Below are 19,764 nucleotides of genomic sequence, written 5' to 3'. Positions count from 1 at the left end.
CTCTCAACCCAATCAGGCACATGTTGATCCATGGACGGCCACCAAAAATATTCTCTCAACCTCTTTTTGGTGAGTGACTGACCCAAATGGCCTTCGTGTGCCAATTTGAATAAAGTGAATCTCAAATCCAGTGGTGGTATAAACTTGTCACCCTTCATTACAATGTTTTCCTTTTTGTCCAAAATAGACAATTCATCTAACACTTTCAGAAAAGGTCTGACCGCACACTCGAGAGTACTCTCTCTTCGTGTCCCCTTAACAATCAATTCCTTCACCTTACGCAACACACCATCACTTGCCATGCTCTCATTCCATCTCTCCTTCCCTACAGCACCTTAACAGAACTCAACATCACCCACTGGTGCTACTGAACCTTCACACAAAGATGACTCATCCCATCCTCGTCGCCAAAATGTTGTAGGGAAAGAGATAAAAAGTCCATCATGGAATAATAGTATAAAGAGGTATATTTATTGTAAGCTACAGGTATCAGCTGGTGTCCCTCTCCAGGCTAGCAGGCAACTGCCACACCAAGCAAAGAGAAAACACGAGAGTAAGGAAGGATCCAAAAGGAATGTACAGGTTAAAGGAACAGTGTCAAGAAAGTAATACAGCATAAAAACAAGATACAACATACGGCAGCACAGTTTTACATTTTTTCAGGTTAAAAGAAGATTTTACTGGTTCGGGGACTCATTTCTGTACGAATCTACTATAGTTTGAGCTGTGAAGGTAGATAGGACAAGCTGACAACAAGTTGTGAAATAGGAAGTCTATGAAAGCACGTGTATGTGTTGATGTCACTTACCTGGCCATGGGGCTGATACTCCTTGAGCGCCTGTAGCGAGACTGGAAGGGGCTAGGAGAGCTGGTGGTGCCGTACAGGTTGCTGGAGACCGGGCTCCTCCTAAAGGCAGCGGGAGAAGCGAGTCCAGACAGTAGGGACGGCGTCCCAGTATATCCCATGCTGGTTAGGCCATAGGGGCTGCTGCATGCCGCCAGCCCGGGCGCGGACAAGTGGAAGGGTTTGGGCCGTTGCAGCGGTTCCCAGTCCAACAGAGAAGGCAGAGCCGCTCGGAGGCGGCTAGGGGAGGACACCGGGGACGGGCTCTGAGCCTCGCAAAGACCCTCCTCCTCCTCTGACTGTGAACTCACGTCGTCGTACTGTGGCGGTGGCTGCGGCACCGGCGATGTAGAGACCGGCTGCTGTGGCTGTGCGGCAGCACGGATGTAGTCAGGCTGAAGGAGAGAGGGACGTTCCCTCGGGCGCACGTAGGCTTCCGGGGGCAGCAGCGGCGGCAGCGGTGACCGTCTCAGACCCAGCCGCCACCGGCGACCCCCTGTCTTCTTCTTAGGCTTTTTCCTCCGATCCACACCGCCCCGATGCCGCCGGCCACCCCCCAGCAGGGGCAACAGCTCGGCGCCGCCCGGCATGGGGAGCGCGGCCTCTTAGAGAGCGGCGACTCCGAGCCCTTTTGAACCTGTGCCGTGTCCGCACTACTCAGGAGAGATCCTCACATCCTGGCCGCTAACCCCCGAACACGGGGCAGATAGGACTTGCAGTGGAGCGTTGATCAGTCCTGTCACACCACCAGGACAGGCTCCAGGGACGTATGCTGCCTGGACCGTGTCCCCTTCGGATGACCTTTTTCTGGTACGATCGGGTTTACTATTAAGGGGAGAGCCCCCGGGATTAAAGTGAGCGAGATTGTGACGCGGATCTCAGTCTCTTGACACCGATTTCTATTGGGGGTCAATGACGTCACGCCTTGACAGAACGAGAGGAAGGGGACGTCAAGTATTCTTTGTTAATACCCCGTGCCTCTTAATAGATCGCCTCTACGCTCATTCGGGCTGTATCAAGACTCTCACCGGAGACGGGGGAGTGGGACAGTTTAAAGATGGCACCACCTGCCCTTATATGTTTTAACGCTGTCGTCGCCTGGCGTTAAAGCGTAATGCCACCCCCTACTCTTCCTCCTCCCCCAGAGCCGGCCGTCAGTGATGGTTTCCTGTTCCGGCGCACGCTGCGCAGCAGTCCCAAGAAAGCGTCAACGTGCGTATGACGCCAATGCGTGTCCAGTGCTAATGGCGTCCCAAAACATTAGCAGTGTTTTAAGCTACAACGTTTGGACTGCCTACACATTCAATTTTGATTCTAAATGCGACCAAGACAGAAAGTCACGGATACTATGTTGCTGGATTATTCATAGTGCCACGCAAACATCTAAGAACATAGTATGCAAATGCACAGGAATGGGCTAGCAGGTAGCAAGAGTGTAGCACTTATTATTTATTTATTTATTTATTTAAAGCGATTTTATATAGCGCGAACTTTACCCGAAGGTGTCAGAGCGCTTTACATAAGAACCACTTCTAAGGACGGTTAGGAGTAGAACTACGCAGTGTAAATGGCATTTGTCCCTACGGTGCTTAATTTGAGCAGATGGTTTTGGGTGCCTGGCGACAGAACATTATTGTTATAACTATTGAAATAGTCTTCACTGACACGATCTCTCCGATTCTACTTGAAGTCATATCGGAAGGTCGGATCTTGCGGATTCCTTACTGGAAAGTTATCAGAAGGTAAACTGTTTCCGCATTTGGCAACTCTCTTTTATTTGTAAACCAAGACATTCGTGAGGAACTGTACCTCCACAGTGCATTTTTTTAAATACTTTACAAACTTAATTGTTGTCTACTTTCTCCTCATTTTCATCAAATAATATTTAACTCCAGGAGACTACACTTTAAAGCTACACCATGAGCCATCAGTCTTATAATAGCAACCCTCCTCAGCCAGTTTGGGTGTCTGGGACAGAACCTCCATTAAAATGGCTTGAATGGAAATCTTATTTCGCTAACTATATTGATGCCTTAGATGAAGAAGGAAAAATGTCAGCTGTTCAAAAAAAGACGACTACTTTAGCACTCTTTAGGTCCAGTTGGATTAAAAGTATATGATGGCATGACTAAACTTTGTTTTCCTGGTGATTTAAATGTGTATTCTTTAGCTTTACTTCATCTGGATATTTGCTTTGCTCCTAAAGTGTGTATTGGAGTCACTAGATATAAATTATTTTCTAGGAAACAGCATAAAGATGAAAGTATTGATCTCTAGTTTGCAGAACTGAAAAAGTTAGCGTTAGATTGTACATTTGGTGTACTTCAAGAGGATTTCATTAGGATCCAAATAGTCATGCATGCTTTTAACCCTTCCATTGAGGATGGGCTTTGGATAAATGGTGATTCCTCTCTGGATGATATCATTGCCATTGTACACAAAACTGAAATCTCTGGTAGGTGCGCAAGCGTTCTTAAGCAAGATAATAGTTCTTGTGAGGTTGTTGGTAAAGTGAATGTGAATGAAAAAAAGAAACCTTTTAAGGATAATACTCATATGAAATCTCCATATAATAAGTCTAATTGCAATATGGGAACCAAACCAAAATGTTATAGGTGTGGCAGTTTGCAACATTTAGCTGATAGCAAATATTGTCCTGCACTCAAAGCTAAATGTACCAATTGTGGACTTGAAGGTAATTTCACTAAAGCCTGTAAAAGGAAAAGAAACGTAAAATTTGTAAACAATATGGATGATGGGAATGATGATGATACAGGAGAGAATGGAACAAGAGAGGATGGCGATTTAGTAATGAATGTACAGAATAGGTTAGTTTTGAATATCAGAGATGAGTCATGTGTTAACAAGCCTATATGTCTTATGGAAATTGGATGTGTGCAGTTAAAGATTTATGCCGATTCAGGCTCCCCCTACACAATTATTAATGAGGAACTTTGGAAATCTTCTTTTGTACAGAAAGTCGGAAGTCGGTTATTGGAGCCTGATGTTCACCCTGAAGGATATGGAGGTGAAACCATCGATCTAATTGGTTATCACTGGTTTCTCTTCAAGTTTAAAGGTAGAGAGTGTGGAGGAAAATTATACATTGCAAAAAAGGGGCCACCAGTTTTGGGTTGGTTTGATCAGAAGCAACCACACATCATTTTAGATCCTAATAGTAAGGAACAAGTTTTGTTGATAGATGAGAGCCATGAAGCTGGTAAAGCAATTCTAAAACAATTTCCAAAAGTTTTCAGCAAAGAGTTAGGTAACCAAAAAGGTTTTGAACACAAAATTATTTTAAAAGACGATTCTTCTCCTAAAGTACACACATGTCGCAATATTGCTATTATGGTGAGAGATGAAGTGTGTAAGGAACTTGACAAATGAGTCTCATCTGATATTATTGAACCGATTGAAGCCTCCGATTGGATTTCTCCGATCGTCGTAGCAAAACGAAGTAATGGTAATATCCGCCTCTGTGTAGATTTAAGACATTTGAACAACAATATAGTTGTAGATAAATTTCCATTACCCAAAATGAATGAGATGGTTTCCAGATTTATAATGTAATTTACGTTCCAGGGAAGAATAATGTGGTTGCCGATTTTTTATCAAGAATGCCTGTTATCCTTGAAGAGTGCAAAAGTAATGAATGGAATGAATTACAAGTTGCCTTTGTCCATGACAAGGGTTTTTTTGCCATTGATAGAGAAGAATGGGACAAAGAATACGAGAATGACATTCTTCTCAAGTCTGTATCTTCATTTGTTATCAATGGTTGGCCTAAAAAAAAAAAAAAAAAGAATTATTGAACAATTCTAATACACCTTTTCGGGAGGTCAGATCAGAGTTGTCTCTCACAATACTCTGTTGAGAGGTGAAAGGATAATTCCTGCTGAAAGTTTGCATAAATGTATTATTGAAATTAGAGATGGCCATAACATCAATTAGTTATTAATATCAGGGCTTAAAGTGGGCCGGGTCTCACTAGTGCGGAGTACCGGAAGTTTTTTGGTCGAGCCTAGCGCGCATGCATAAATGCCAACATTTTAGGTCAGGGACATGGAAGATTTCAAATACAAAAATCGGGAGAATGAAAATTATCCATTGACTTCTATTGTAGAAATTGCAATTTCAGGCAGGAGACAGCTAAAATAAAGCTATTTTTCACTTGAAAAATCGGTATCCTCCCGCTTGAATCAGGTCTATTTCTATTGGCATGTATGCGCATGCGCGGCTCTAGGAGAGGGCCTCTTGGAATCACTCCAGACATTCTGAAAGCTTTCTAAAAGTGCGTGCGTGTGAATGTCACATTCTATTGGCATTTGCGTGTGGCTTTCAAAAATGAAAGCACACAATTGGCCAAAGGTGGGTGCATGTCCCACCTTTTCTGTAAATGTTCACTTCCACGGCCTACAGATGTCGGGAGCGAGCAGCGTTGAGCACGGTGCCAGCTGCATTCTGAAATAAGTGGCTTACAATGTCGTAGAGTAAAAGTTGCTTTAATCAGGTTAACAAGCAGTACCCCCGACCGCTTCAGGCAAACAGTACTGAAGCCAACCGTTGTTCTATGGAACACTGCTATCACAGTATTCCAAAAGAGTATGAACAATCTATCACTAATGAGACATCAGGGATAAAACATTACTACATTGAGTTTACCCTTTTTTTAAAAGGCAAGTCCCTTGTCAAAAACATGTAAAGAAAAAAAAACCAAAGCTAGAAAACTAAAAAAAAAAACTAAAATTGCAATAACAAAATGAAATGGAAATAACATAAGCAAGAAAAGGATAGTACTTATCACTTTATGCTATATATACACAATAAACATATCTTTCCCAATAAAGAAAACAGCAAAACTAAAAATATAGAAAATAATTGATTAACAGTACTAATGTTAACTGCTGGGAATCTTCCGTACTCTAAATCTCCTCCGTGGATACTCATCAGGAATCAAAGCACATTCATTGTGTCTAACGCAAACACCGCGAGACGTGTTGGGAACCTGCAGAGGTTGTCTAGCATTCGCATGTGAATCTGCAGATTTTACAGGATCATCACAAACATACTGAGGAACCAAAACATCTCTTTTTTGAACTTTGAAAATTCGAGAGGAATTCCACCCATTTCGACCTTGGACCTTTACAACGTTCCCACACACTTTGTCAATCACCATAGGGTTGGAAAACTTTGCCTCACCTTTCTTCACAAAGTAGGAGTTATAATCTGAACAAGATCATCTACACTAAACGGACATACTTTGACATGTTTTCTGCTATCATAATGCATTTTGTTTTTGCTGAGCACACTCCACATTGCGAAGAAGCTGATCAATACAACAGGTTTCCATCCTTTGAGAGCCTCAAAAGGACAGAAACCTGTTGTGGAATGCGGAGTGGTTCTATAAAACCACAACATGGATTGGATGGCATTATGGACATCCCATTTATTGGCAAAAGCCATCCTTACACACTCACCCAGCACTCTATTAAAACGTTCCACAAGTCCATTAGTTTGTGGGTTGTAAAGGGAACTCTTAGGAGGGCGAATGGAACTTTCACATAAAAATGTCTCAACCTCACCGGAGACAAATGGGACACCATTGTCTGAGATGATCTCTTCAGGAAAGCCTTCACTCATAAAAACATATTTGAGGAAAAGAATGACAGCTTTGCAATCTGGCTCTCCGACAAAGTTTACAAACGGCCATTTGGAATAGTAATCCATGAGGACCAAAGCAAAATGAGAATTAAGTGAAAGGGTGTTGAAAGGCCAACTAGCACAATGCCTAACTTTTTCCAAGGCCCCAAAGGACAATCAATGGGTGTCAACGGTGGATTACACATTTTGAAAGATTTATCAGAAGTGGAACATTCACAACAATTCTTGACCAACTTATCAATTTCACCATCCATCAGCGGTCACCAAAATGACTCTCTCACTCCCCTCTTGGTCAAAGAAGAACCCAAATGACCTTCATTTGCTTTGGTTAAGATACTGTGCCACAGCTCAGAAGGAGGAACTAACTTATTATTTCTTAACAAAAGACGATCTTCTATGGTTAACTCCTCTGACACTTTGTAAAAAGGTTGTAAATTAAGCTCTAAAGTTTTTTCTCTATGCCAACCAGAGATGACTATTTCCGTGACTTTATTTAAAACAACATCACATTTCAAACTTCCTCTCCACGCTTCTTCCGTGAACTGACAACAATTCTCTACATCTAAAGCAGAAATGAAACGGCACTCACCATTCAACTCATCCTTCTCAACAATAGGATTTGTTGACAAATAATCCGCTCTCACATTTCTTCTTCCCGAAATATGAATTACCTCAAAATTGAATTGTAGAAGTCTTGCTGCAAGTCTTGCGATTCTAGGAGAACTAGTCTTGCAATTGGTACCATTGAGAATTGAAACTAACGGTTAGAGATCAGTTTGCAAGATAAAACTTCTCTCCCAGAATAACACTTGAATTATTCTATTGCCCACCAACAAGCTGAAAGTTCTTTCTCTATAACAAAGTAATGTACTTCAGGCTCTCTTAATACTCTGGAAGCATAGCCAATGGTGTATTCAGAATGAACATTCTTCTGAGTATGGTATAAAGATATGGGTTAACCCAATAAAGTCGCTGGGACCTGGGTGACTATCGTTAAGAATGAGGGAGTCCCAGAGAAAGAAAAGACCATATTATTTAAAAGCCATTTGAGTAAATCTAGTCAACAAAGAATACCTCTATAATGTTTAATTCACATTATAGGAAAAAGGCAGTAATAAGCATTTACAAAGCATACAAAATTGTAGTGGTATAGGTGCCCCTGGGGGTGGAAGGGATGTGATGTAGTGAGGGTAGAGTGAGGGGAATTCGTGACAATAAAAACACGATATTGATCAAACAATAATATGAGTTCAATGTCCAATATTCAGTGAAACAGATGATTAATCATTGAAAAAATTCAAATAGCACATGCCCCAATGTCCATATTATACAAGCGTAGTGGGTTGGAGGGGGCTGTGTTAAAAAACAAGGACGTGTGTCGACGTTTCGACCCAATAGACGCAGGATTGATTGAACTCCTTGCATACGGGTCTTCTTCAGGACGGGTAGAGATAATGGGGCAGTAGACAAAGAAGGGGGTTCCCCGTGGGTAGCTTTAGGATATGGGCAGGTAGTAGGGGGGAAAAACCAATATAAATAGAGAAGGAGAGTACCCTGCCTCAGGATATACAGGCCCTGGCTAGGGGGTCCTAACTGATGTATATGGAGGGGTGATTAACCTAGGGGTTGACACTACATATAACAATCACATGGTCAAATCAAAAGGACTATACAGTTCAAGTTTAGAAAATATATATATTTTTTTATTATTGTTTTCTGATAACAGGGATATTACAAAAGATTTTTTTGGGAAAAATATATTTTTTTGTATATCATAGGTACATATAAGTCATAAATAAAACAAACAGATATAAAAACAACAATATCAAGACAGTTCGTCCTACCCAGTAACAGCCAATCTTTACACACACAGTATCATTCACTTCAATCCCTACTCACTCTTTCTCTCCTAATATCATACACCATTCGTTCTATCATTCATTCTACTATTCCTTGCGAATACAGCACATAGGTGGTCAAATCGGGATGTTCGTCCGGATAGATGGTTTTAGCTACGGGTCCTTATGTAATGAGGACAATGACCGTATTCCTGGAGACATACGCCGACGCGCGTTTCGGTGACAGGCCAATTGGGCCGCACCTTCGTCAGGGCAAGGGGCAGTATACTGGGACGGGCACAGGGATAAAAACTCTGATTTCGTATTAGATTCTGTTATTCAAGTATATCAGGCTTCAAATGGCGTCATAGGGATGCATGGGCGCCGATGCTGTTGTTGTTTCAAGGGACAGGCTACAAGCAATTCAAATCCAGTATGGCTTGGCTCCTTCAGTCTGAAAACCAGAAGCTGCCGATGCCAAACCAAAAGGCATACAGCAGTACTGAAATGTCCCTAAGAGTGAGATAAAACAGTGAGATGAATTGATTCTTCTGCCAAAACTACCTGATGATAGGCAGATGCTAAATCAAGCTTTGTGAAAAATTTGACACTATAAATAGACGACAACATTTCGCTAATCTTTGGGAAGGGGTGAGAATCCACCCATATCTCGTTGTTAAGGGCCCTAAGATCAACACGAACCCTAAATTCGCCATTTCCCTTTATAGCTTCAACTAATGGAGAAAGCCATAATGATGACTCCACAAGCTCAATAATTCCTTTTGTCTGCAGACCCTCCAATTCCTTCGCTAAATCACTACGCAATCTAAAAGGAACACCTCTCAACTTATATTTAGCTGGAACAGCATTATCCTTTATCTTGTGTTGAAAACTGTTGATCATTCCAAGTTCACCTGAAAACACCCTTGGAAATTCATTTAATAAAAGCTCAATACCACTAGAGTCTCTAATAACAGAGACTTGTTCTTTAGTGCCAGGGCGAAGGATCATATCAAATAAACCTTGATTGAACCATCCCAAGATGGTTAGGCCCTTGACCGCAACGTACATCTTCCCACAGATATGTTTCCTTAAAACATCATGGAATCTTCAAAATAACACTGAAGATCGATTTTTTTCCCCTCACAAGAAAAGGGTGACCTACCAGGTGGAAACCAAGTCTGCTCAGGCCAATTTCGTTTAAAGAGCTCATGGGTGAGCACGTTTATTCTAGCACCTGAATCCACCAAAAGGTAAAGTTGTTGGTCACCAACTTCAACATACACGTGAGGATCAACACACATTTCTTCCACTGTCTGTCCCATCATGTCTTCGCCCACCACCACAACCATGTCATGTACTTCAGACAACTGATTTTCAACATCAACCGCAGAATCCTCACCAACAACAGAAACCCTAGTATTCTTGCTTTTGTTAGTTAGACAAACTTTTGCTAAGTGCCCAAATTTCCCACAAAGCCTACATTGTGCATTTCTGTCCGGGCACACCCAATTCCCTTTTTGATGTTGTGGAAAACCACATTTGGAACAGAAATTGCTTTGCTTAAGAAAAGAGTTTTGTTGTGTAAGATGAACAAACTAAGATCGTGAATTTGAAGATGATGAAAAAGGCATTTTAACTAAGTTTTCCTGGTCATTCTTGGTTGAAATACCATTAACACAATCATCACTTGTGTCCTCTAATTCCCTTGCTGATTTGAAAGAAGTCGCAATACTGATGCTTTTTGTTAAAGAAGGATTTTTTTAACGAAAGTAATTTCTGCTTCATAGACTTGTCAGTGCAGTGGCAGATGAACTGGTCATGAATGAGCTGATCTCCGAAATGTTCATACTTGCATTCCGCAGCTAATTTACGCAGAGCAGAAATACAAGTGTCAACATCTTCACTTTGTTTCTGCTCTCTTTTGACAAATGTATGCTTGGAAACAACTAAACTGGGAGCAACATCAAATCGGTTGACAAGTTTCCTTACAACTTCTTCAAAAACGTGTAGTTCAAGTCCTCCTTCGATCTGAACATCAGGTAAATGCTCAAAAGTTGATCTCTCCTCAAATTCTAACAAGTGTAGAAGCAAATATTTTTTTTCTCTGGCCTGTATCTAGATGCACCCATCGCTCCCAAAATTCTAGATTTCTAAATTAGTGTGATAACACAAAACACACATTTCTTCAACCATCTACAGAAACAGTAAGATCTTATGCCTGAAGCGTAGTCTAATCAATGATTTTTTTAAAACATATTTTATTCAAATTTTCAATCAGTTAGACATTCATATTTCAATTGCATATTACATTTCATCGTATCATGATTGACAAATGTTGGTCTGGTCATATCTGCTCTCTCCGCCCTCCACTTCATTCTTGGCCCTCGGCACTCATTACTTCATATATGCCATCTATGCAGTGGAGTTGTCTATGCTATTATAACCTTCAATGTTGTCCTGGGCGGTAAGCCCATACTGTTCTAGGCTGGCGCATAATCTCATTCCTCTTCACATCATATAAATAACTAGCAACCTACAACAACCTCACTCCCTTCCCCCCTCCCCCCAGGGCCCCCACCACCCGTCAGACATGTCGCTTCCCTCCTTCAATTCTTACGCTGTTGAGCCTGTACTCCTGTCATCCACTTCCAAATACCTTGTCAGTGATCAAGGTCTCCATGAGGAGGATGCTCCCAGGTCAATCACCTTATCCGGCACCTTTCCCACCCACTGTATCAAGGTAAGGCTCCCTATCAGTAGAAAAAGTCACCCCTTTCAGAAGGTCAGCCATCCCAGTCAGCTGGAGTCTTGAGCTGGTCCACCATCGCCCCCCAGGCCCTAGCCACATCAAGCAATTTGTCATTATTGGTTCTCCGAGCCATCTGCAGCCGGAAGATCCCCTCACATTCGGCCCATTTTATTAATTCCAGTAACCATCTTGCTGCATTGGGCCTAGTGACCGCTTTCCAGTGACTAGTATCTCTCGTGTAGCTAGGACTAACCCTAGGTCTACGAATTTACTGGTGAGCTTATTACGAGCCGTGTGAGGGAACCAATGTAGCAGGCAAACTCCTGGCCTCAGCTGCAATTCCCTATTTGTTACCTCTTGTAGCTTGCCCATGTCCTTCCCAAAACCCGTATAACAGAGGGCATTCCCAGAGCATGTGGAGAAGTGGAGCATTTTCCAGTTTGCACCGTGGGCAGGCTGTGCGGGATCCAAGTAGTCTTATCAATGATCTTGCTGTATTTCTTACAAAGAAAACTAAACCCAAAAGTTAAAAGATGGCCGCCGGTTTTACTTGTTTCTAATGTACGTTGGCACATCAAGTTCTAAAATGTACTGGATATTCCTTCCCAACTTCATAAGATTGCCGCTGTGTTTCTCGTATGTTTTCACAAGAAATAGGGCATGAAATCTTGAGATTGCCACTCGCGCACGTGCAGAAATCACCCTTGAAGGTCTTTTGGGAAAAGCTGCTACACTCAGCCTCCAGCCAGCTCCGACTTAGTCTCTGACACAACGGAGCAACACAACTCCTCTCCACAAGTCATTAGATCGTACCTGCAGCCTCCCACTTACAACGGCATCCACGCACGGAGCCTGGTTAAACCAAAACTACAGCGGTGGGCCCGGGTTCACCTCGTTTCACTCCTCCTTCATCCGTAGCCGGTCTTGGTCTACACCACTCCTCCGACAACATGCGGTGCTGCTCAGACACACTTCCTCCATCCATAGTGCACGGCAGCCCACTGGACCCTTTCGGAAGAGCACGACAGAGATGTGGTGAGTACCGTGTTTCACCAATAACTTCTATGTTGCTTTACCAGTGGGTTCATTTTTCGGGGGTACTTCGTTCCAGCTTGTCGCCACATGAAATAAGTGGCTTACAATGTTGTTGAGTAAAAGTTGCTTTAATCAGGTTTATAAGCAGTACCCCCGGCAAACAGGACTGAAGCCAACCGTTGTTCTATGGACACTGCTATCACAATATTCCAAGAGAGTATGAACAATCTATTACTACTGAGACATCGGGGAAAACACATTACTACACATTCCTTTCTGGATCATTAAACACAGCGTGGAGACAGTTGTTTTGTATGTGGTGTGGGGGGGAGGGGGGCGGTCTGACCCTGCCAATACCATTTCGTCCTCCTACTAAAATGTCATTCCCCGCCCCCCTCTCGAGGGTGGGCGTAGCTTTAGCGACTTCCTGTGCTGAGCAGCACTATTGGAGGGCCCTTGCGGCTGCACATATCCTCTACTTCTCTCCCCCTGGGCGATGCACCTCTTCCCTGTCACGGCCCCTACTCTTCACCCCTCCACATCATTTTATTTTTTTTAAATATATTTTTTATTGAGGTTCAAACCAGCATATCGTCATATCAATATCACATGCAAGAACATCTGAAAGGCTGTTCAGTAGGCAGTATTCAAAACAGGATAAACCAGTAATCAACATTTTTATTCCCCTCCCTAACTCCCCCGCCCCCACCCCCTCCCTCCCCAACCCCACCCCCCCTGTCAGTGTACCCTTATTTATTTCCCTGTATGGAGGCTCCCAGAGCTCTAGGTTCTGCCAAGTCTAATGCAACCAATAAAATATAACAGCAGCAGTGATCCCAAGAGACGGGAAACTCCGCCAGACAACCCATGTGTGCTCCAGTTCTTCCTCCCGGCTATTCAGTATTTCTGAACGTGTCGTGCCGTGCCAAACTCCTCTCCATATGTGCTCAAGTATCCCCATCCAAAACATTCCCCTCAGCATTCCCAGGAGTCCCTGCCCTGGTCTCCACACTCTGATCTATAACTGCCTGAACCTCGTCCTCCTCGTTCAACTCATCTAGTGAATGGAGCTCCGTTACAAGTAACTCCCAAGCCCTTGCAGCTTCCAGCGCCTTGTTATTAGAGGAACGCCTGGCCAGCTGAAGCCAAAGTGTCCCCTCGCTCCTTGCCCAGTTTAAGAAGCTCGCCTTCCACCTCCGAAAGCTAGGGCCCGTCCTCGACTTCCAGTGCAAGGTAAGCTCCCTCTTCGCCATTATCAAACCCAAATCATATAATTTGCTGGTTATTTTAGTGTTGGGGTTGTGCGGGAACCACAGCAGAAGGCAGGTTCCCATCTCTACCTCCAGCTCCCGCTCCGTCACTTGATTCAAGCACGCCAGCACATCCGCCCAGTAAGACCCTAACCCGGCACAGGACCAAAACATGTGGCCGAAGTTAGTGCCTTCTGCATTGCATCTAGGGCACAACGATTGGGTCCCCCCAAAGAACTGCAGAATTTTGACCGGAGTTAAATAAGCCCTGTGAAGAGTACAAAATTGAACCAGTTGAAACCTCGCAAAACCTGGTCGTTTCTGACTACGTATCTAACATGACCGGAGGGTGCGCTCCTCAAGAGTGAGCTGATCCAGTCTAAGTTTCTGCCGAAGGATAATGAACGATAATACGTGTCTGGGGATGACCCTACCCTGTGGTCCATCCGGCCCTCTGAACTCTCGCACCACTGCCTGCGTAAGCCATTGCAGCTGCGCCGCCAGGTAATACCACTCGAAGTCTGTGGTCGCCAGCCCCCCTTCTTCCCTTGGTCACATCAGGGTGTTCTACGCTACCCTCCGTCTGCCAGAACCCCAGATGAACCCTGTCATCAGCGTCCGGAGTGTCTTAAAAAAAGAAACAGGGATCCAAAGCGGCAAAGTGCGAAAGTAGTAGAGCAACCGAGGGAGCGCCACCATCTTCAAGAGCGCTACGCGCCCAGCCATCGATATAGGGAGAGTGCGCCAGAACGCTGTGCTACCTGTGAGCCCCCTTAGCGCGCCTCCCACATTCCCTTCAAGAGGTCGGCGGGGCGTGAAAGATGCGGACCCCAAATACAGCAAGCAGTCTGGTTCCCACCTCAGGTCAGCCAACGCTGGTGGAGGCCGGCCCTCAGGGGACAGGGGAAATAAAATAGGTCTTATTCCAATTCACGTACAGGCCAGACAAGCGACCGAAGTCTCTGAGCAAGGTTCTAGCACCCGGCAGTGAATTCCCTGTATCAGCCAGATATAAAAGGAGATCATCCGCATAGAAGGAAATGTGATGTGGCTCCCCACGCAGCAGGACCCCCTCGTACAATCAACCCTGTCGTGCGTGCGCCGCTAGCGGTTCTATTGCCAGCGCAAACAATAGCGGGGACAGGGAACAGCCCTGGCGAGTACCCCTCTCCACCTGGCAAGCTGCTGAGATTGTGCGTCCTGTACGAACCCTAGCTGTGGCGGACCTGTATAACAAGCTGGTCCAGCGTATAAAATGATCGCCTAGTCCAAAGCCCTTCAGCACTCTGAACAGATATGACAACTCGACACTATCAAACGCCTTTTCGATATCCACCGACAGCACCGCTGCCCTCGTAAAGCCTTCCCCTCCATCCCCCAAGATCCGTATCAGCCGCCGTATGCACGTCGCGGTGTGCCTAACAGGGATAAAACCCGATTGGTCTGGGTGCACCAAAGTGCCCATGTGGTCTAAAAGGCGCGTGGCCAGGATCCTACTAAGGATCTTGTAGTCCACCGTAAGCATGGAAAGCAGCCTGTATGCCCCCCTAGACGTGGGGTCCCAACCCTTCTTCAGCAGTGGCACTATGATCGCTTCTCTCATGGTGGTCGGCAACCTGCCCAGTTCCCACGCCTCTCTATAAACCGACTGCAGGTGCGGCGCCAGGATGTCTAGATACGCGGCGTAGAACTCCACCGGGAGTCAGTCAGCCCCTGGCGTCTTTTTCCTAGCCATATGTTTAACCGCCGCCCTGATTTCTCCCAGCGATACAGGTTCACCCAGCTTGGCGCCCTGCTCCGGGTCCAACTGTGGTAGCTCCGCGGCCTCCAGATAGTCATCCAGGCCGTCACGAGTGTCCCTCATCCTGCTCTGATACAACAGAGTATAATAATCCAAAAATTGGTCATTGACCCCCTTTTGTGAAAAGACTAGGTCCACTGCGGGCGTGGTCAACGACACTATAGGGGATCCCCGGACAGCCGAGTTAGCCAGCCAGGCCAACAACGACCCTAGTTTGTCCCGCTCAGCATGAGCACGGGCCATGTATTCTCTATATTCATAGCAGCGGAGCCGCTCGACCTGCGTGGCCACTTCCTCGCGCAATGCCGTCACCTCCTAATGGCCGCTCCCATTCACGTGGCTATCCAATTCTGCCTGGCGCAGACGAGCCTCTGCCCGATCTACATCCTGCAGCAGCACTTTACGCGTCCCCGCGATAGAGGAGATGCAATGCCTCTCACCACTGCCTTAAACACGTCCCATTCGTGGGCTCTGGTCGATGCCGTCCCCGAGTTGTCCGAGAAGTAACGCTCTACGCCCTCCCCGACCTCTGTGGTAAATGTGGGGTCCTCCAGCGCCGCCGGATTCAACCGCCATGTCGGGATCGCCTGCTGCTGCCGCGACCAGAGCACGGTTATCAAGCAGGGGTTGTGGTCTGAGAGTGTCCTCGCCAGGTACTCGCTATGACGCGTGAGTTCCAATGCCCCCGGGGTGCACAAAAAGCCATCAAGCCGCACATGCAAATCATGGGGCGCCGAATAAAGGGAATAGTCCCTATCCGCGGGATGTTGTGCCCGCCATAAATCCACAAGGCCCCAGGCTTCCTGCCATTCCTGTCGCACCGTGGCCACTCTCCGTGCTACCAACTGAGCCAGTGGAGGGTGAGAGCGATCCAGCTCCACGTTAGTGACGGAAAGTCCCCTCCATAAACACTGTGCCAACTAAGAAAGATGCTAGCTTCCCAGCGAGCCGCGCAAAGAATGCGGTGTGTTCAGAGTTTGGAGCATATACACTGCAGAATGTCACGTCCCTGCCATCCAGGCGTCCTAACACCAGCACAAACCTCCCCTCCGGGTCCACAATAGTGTTCGTAGGCTGAAAAGGGACCCCTGATTTCACCCATACTAAGGCCCCCCTGGCAAATGCAGAATACGTGGTATAGAACAACTGTCCCCTCCATCTCCTTTGTAACGCCCGCCCCTCTGTCTGATCAATGTGCGTTTCCTGCAGGAAGGCCACCTGGATCCCCCTGCGGACCAAATATGCATGTACTTTATAGCGTTTCCTCATGGAGTTCAGCCCTCGCATGTTCCAAGTGACACATTTCAATTCAAGTCGGGTTGCCATAGAAAAGGGTTTCACAAAACACAATCCAGCGGGCACACTGACAAACACCCCCTTACCAAAACATCTCCAACAACCCCCCACCCCATCCTTCTCCAGAACAGGCTCTAAACCATATTTACCCATCCAAACACAGTCCCCTCTAAGGGAAATACCCGGGTAACTACCAGGGTCTTGCAATAAGTGCGAGGTAGAGAGGGTGGTCCAACACCAGCACGAGCCGAACAGCAACTTTACCAGTCCAGCCTAACGGTCGAGCCTCATATGCAAAATTCCCCTCCTCCTGGATACGCCTCGCCCCAGGGGAGCCCCCCAATCGAAACCCTCCCCCCCTAACCCCACAGCAACCGCCCACCCCACCCGGGCCAGGCATCCAACCCCCGCCATCTCCGGCCGAACCACATCCACCCCTCTCAGTGGCATAGTGCCGCGTCTGGCATGTCCCCCCTTATTGTTTGCATGTTGAAGTCAGGCACCATCACTCGTCCAGTAGGCCATCAGCAGTCCCTGGGGTAACCTGAGGCAGATGGCCATCGTCCTCCTCAGAACCCTCCGACCCCACCTCCTCCGACCCCTGTTGAGACTCTGTGTCCGCCTGTGAGGGCGCAGTCGCTGATCCAGATATGATAGTGACCGCCTGTAGTGCCGCCTGCCTCTCTAGCCCAGTCTGGGAGGTTGTTGGGGATCGTCCATGCACTCTGCGTTTCCTGGTGCGGCGGCTCCTTCGAAGTCTAGGCCGCATCTCAGCCTCAGAGTCCCGTTGTCCCGGGCCGTCCTTGCCCGCACGGTATTGTTAAAGCCATTGCCAAGCATCATCTGAGGTGTCAAAGAAGGTAGCAGTTCCATCCACCATCACCTTCAGGCGTGCTGGGAAGAACAAAGCATATTGTATGACCTCCTCTCGGAGGGCCCTCTTGACCGTCAGAAAGAAAAAGCGGCTTCGCTGGACCTCCTGGGAATAATCAGGGTAGAGGGAGACTGAGGCATTGTCCACTTTATAGGGGCCAGATGTCCGGGCATTCTGCAGTATGAGATCGCGGTCCTTAAAGTGAAGCAGGCGTGCGACCACCGGTCTGGGAGGTCGACCCTGGGCCGGAGGACGGGCCGGCACGCGATGGGCTCTTTCCAGGGTATAAAACTGTGATAGGCCTTCAGGGGCGACCACCTCTCGCAGCCACTTTTCCAGAAAATCAACCATATTGTCCCCTTCGCACTTTTCGGGAAGGCCTACTACCCGTATGTTGTTGCGTCTGTTGCGCCCTTATGCATCTGCAGCCCTCCTTTCCAACTGTTGCACTCTGCGCGACAGGTCACTCAGCGACACGTCCATTGCCTTCTGGGCAGGTTCCAGCATTTCAATCGCAAGTTTTGTGTTCTTGACGCGGTCTGCTAATTTACTGTGGTCAGCCCGCAATAATCCAAGACTTGTGGACACCTGCGTTATGTCGTGGTGCAATGATTCTTTCGTGTCCGCTATGGCCTTGAGGATTTGGTCAAGTTGCTATTGTTGCAGCCCCGCAGCTATGCCCCCAGCCGAGCTCCGATCCGGAGACTCTGGCATTTCGTCAATGGGGTCAGTTTGTGTTGCCTCCGGAGTGCGCCGCAGTTTCCCCATGGCCCAACCTCAGTGTCCGGGACCCAACGCAGGAAGCCTGGGCCAAGCGCTCCCAGTCGCATCCCTCAAGGAACGATAAGGCGTGCACCAATGATACTCCTCAACGTCCGTGGTTCTCGTCGCCCAGCCTCACCACGGTGGTGCCCCTTTGCTCGTCGCACATATAGTGGGGGTCAAAGCCCAGCTACTCTCGGCCAGGGGTATGGCTCCACCGAGCCCCCTCGTCAGGTCCGCCAGGAGAAGGCCACGCTCTACCCCACTGGTGATCCGCCCACTGTGGCTGCCCTCTTCTTCGCCACGGCGAGGCTCCCACAGGTGTTCTCACCGCATTTCTGGCCTCCACTCCAGGTGCATTACAATCTTCTGCCCATGATCCGCTTTAGTCCTCAGCCAGAGCCCAGCACCCCTTGGCTCTAGTGTCAGTGTGTTCCCTAGTCTGGCGCAGTCATTCCGGTAGGCCCTTCATTCGTCAGGCACTAGTCATGAAAGCTGGCCACAGAGCTGTAGGGCAGGGGGCCAGCAGGAGCATCCCTGCCCGCTCTCACCTTCCAATGGGTCCTTCGATCCTCCAGCCCGCGCACTGGGACGTGAGTGAGTGAGGGGGGGGCACCCCACGATGCTAGGTCCCCGAGGCGCCCGCACCCACAAGGTGCCTCCACGACTCTTTCTAGACGGCGTCGCCGTCCAAGATGCTCTTCGGATTGGCGAGTTTTGGCCCTGCCGAACCGCCAATATCGGTCGTCACAGAGGCGACCCCTTCTCCGCTCCAGCCACCACAGTCCGCCCAGGCGCCGCCCTCCGTAGCGGTGCGGTCAGCGCCCGCACTCCGCCGCGGCTCCCCAACCGGGCCACCGTCGGCGGGCAAAGCCACGTGCGAGTCCGGGGATACTAGGCCCGATGTAGGCCGCAATCAAGACGGCCGGGCCCCTTCAAAAGGCAGTAGCAGCAATCGCCGCTCGAGCAGCCCCCGCCGTCCGGATCAAGGCCCGATCCGAGCGCAGGCACCCCTCAGTCCCGGAGGGCCCCCACTGAGGCCTCCAGCACAGCCAGGGGGTCACTTATTCAGGATAAGGTCCGAGGCCGACACAGAGCTTTCGGCTCACGCGTCCTTGCTCGGTGGCGTCCAAGCCACGCCCCTCCTCACCCCCCCCCCCCCACATCATACTGCCCCGTAGGGCCCCTGGCCCCTCTTGGTTGGTAAATGGGAGGGAGCTGCTCTCCCTACTCCTGCGTGAATTGAGTGTGCTGTTGAGGGACCTTTTTACGTGAGTGTGTGTGTGGTACCTGGCTGGATGGTGTGATATTTCTCTCGGGCGGTGTTGCATTCCTTTCGAGTGAATATGTGTGTGTGTGTTGGGGAGGAGCTGAAGCTTGGAAAAAGTTTTCTGCTCGGCCATCGGTGTAAGTGCTCACGGGCCCCATTCTCTGCTTTTCTGCACTGTATGGTAGATGTTTGCTCCTGTGTGGCGCACTTTCCTCCACTGCTCTCTTCTGTTGACTTACATCTCCTCCAACCCTCCCGTGGGACTTTGCGGGCACACTGATCCGAGGGTCCGATTTGGGGGCAGTGCCGCAGAAAACGGTGTGTGTTTTTACGTGTAACAGGATTTCTCCAATTTGAGGTGGCGATGTAGTTCTGTGT

At 47.6% G+C, this 19,764-nt stretch overlaps 1 protein-coding gene and 1 long non-coding RNA gene across 3 annotated transcripts in view; one reads left to right on the top strand and one right to left on the bottom strand.

Moving 5' to 3' along the window:
- CDK13 (cyclin dependent kinase 13) overlaps positions 1 to 19,764 on the bottom strand; it is an 841,634-nt gene that overhangs the window by 631,540 nt on the left and 190,330 nt on the right. The window contains exon 1 of one of the 2 annotated variants that reach the window (XM_086964863.1): positions 809 to 5,581. The exons of the other annotated variant lie outside the window; for it this stretch is intronic. Within the exon in view, the coding sequence (XP_086820989.1) occupies positions 809 to 1,434 (626 nt within the window). The 5' untranslated portion in view covers positions 1,435 to 5,581. Of the gene's footprint in view, positions 1 to 808; positions 5,582 to 19,764 lie in introns of those variants that run through there. 2 annotated transcript variants of the gene reach the window in all.
- The window catches only part of LOC147722338 (uncharacterized), a 129,327-nt gene continuing 111,924 nt past the window's right edge, over positions 2,362 to 19,764 (top strand). Inside the window, exon 1 of the long non-coding RNA XR_015309870.1 lies at positions 2,362 to 2,586. This is a non-coding gene — a long non-coding RNA (uncharacterized LOC147722338). The remainder of the gene's footprint in view (positions 2,587 to 19,764) is intronic.

This window comes from Lissotriton vulgaris, chromosome 4_1, assembly GCF_964263255.1.
Source record: "Lissotriton vulgaris chromosome 4_1, aLisVul1.2, whole genome shotgun sequence".
In the NCBI taxonomy this organism is placed as follows: domain Eukaryota; kingdom Metazoa; phylum Chordata; class Amphibia; order Caudata; family Salamandridae; genus Lissotriton; species Lissotriton vulgaris.
The sequence above is the reverse complement of the archived record's forward strand: the minus strand, read 5'-3'. Positions and strand labels throughout refer to the sequence as shown.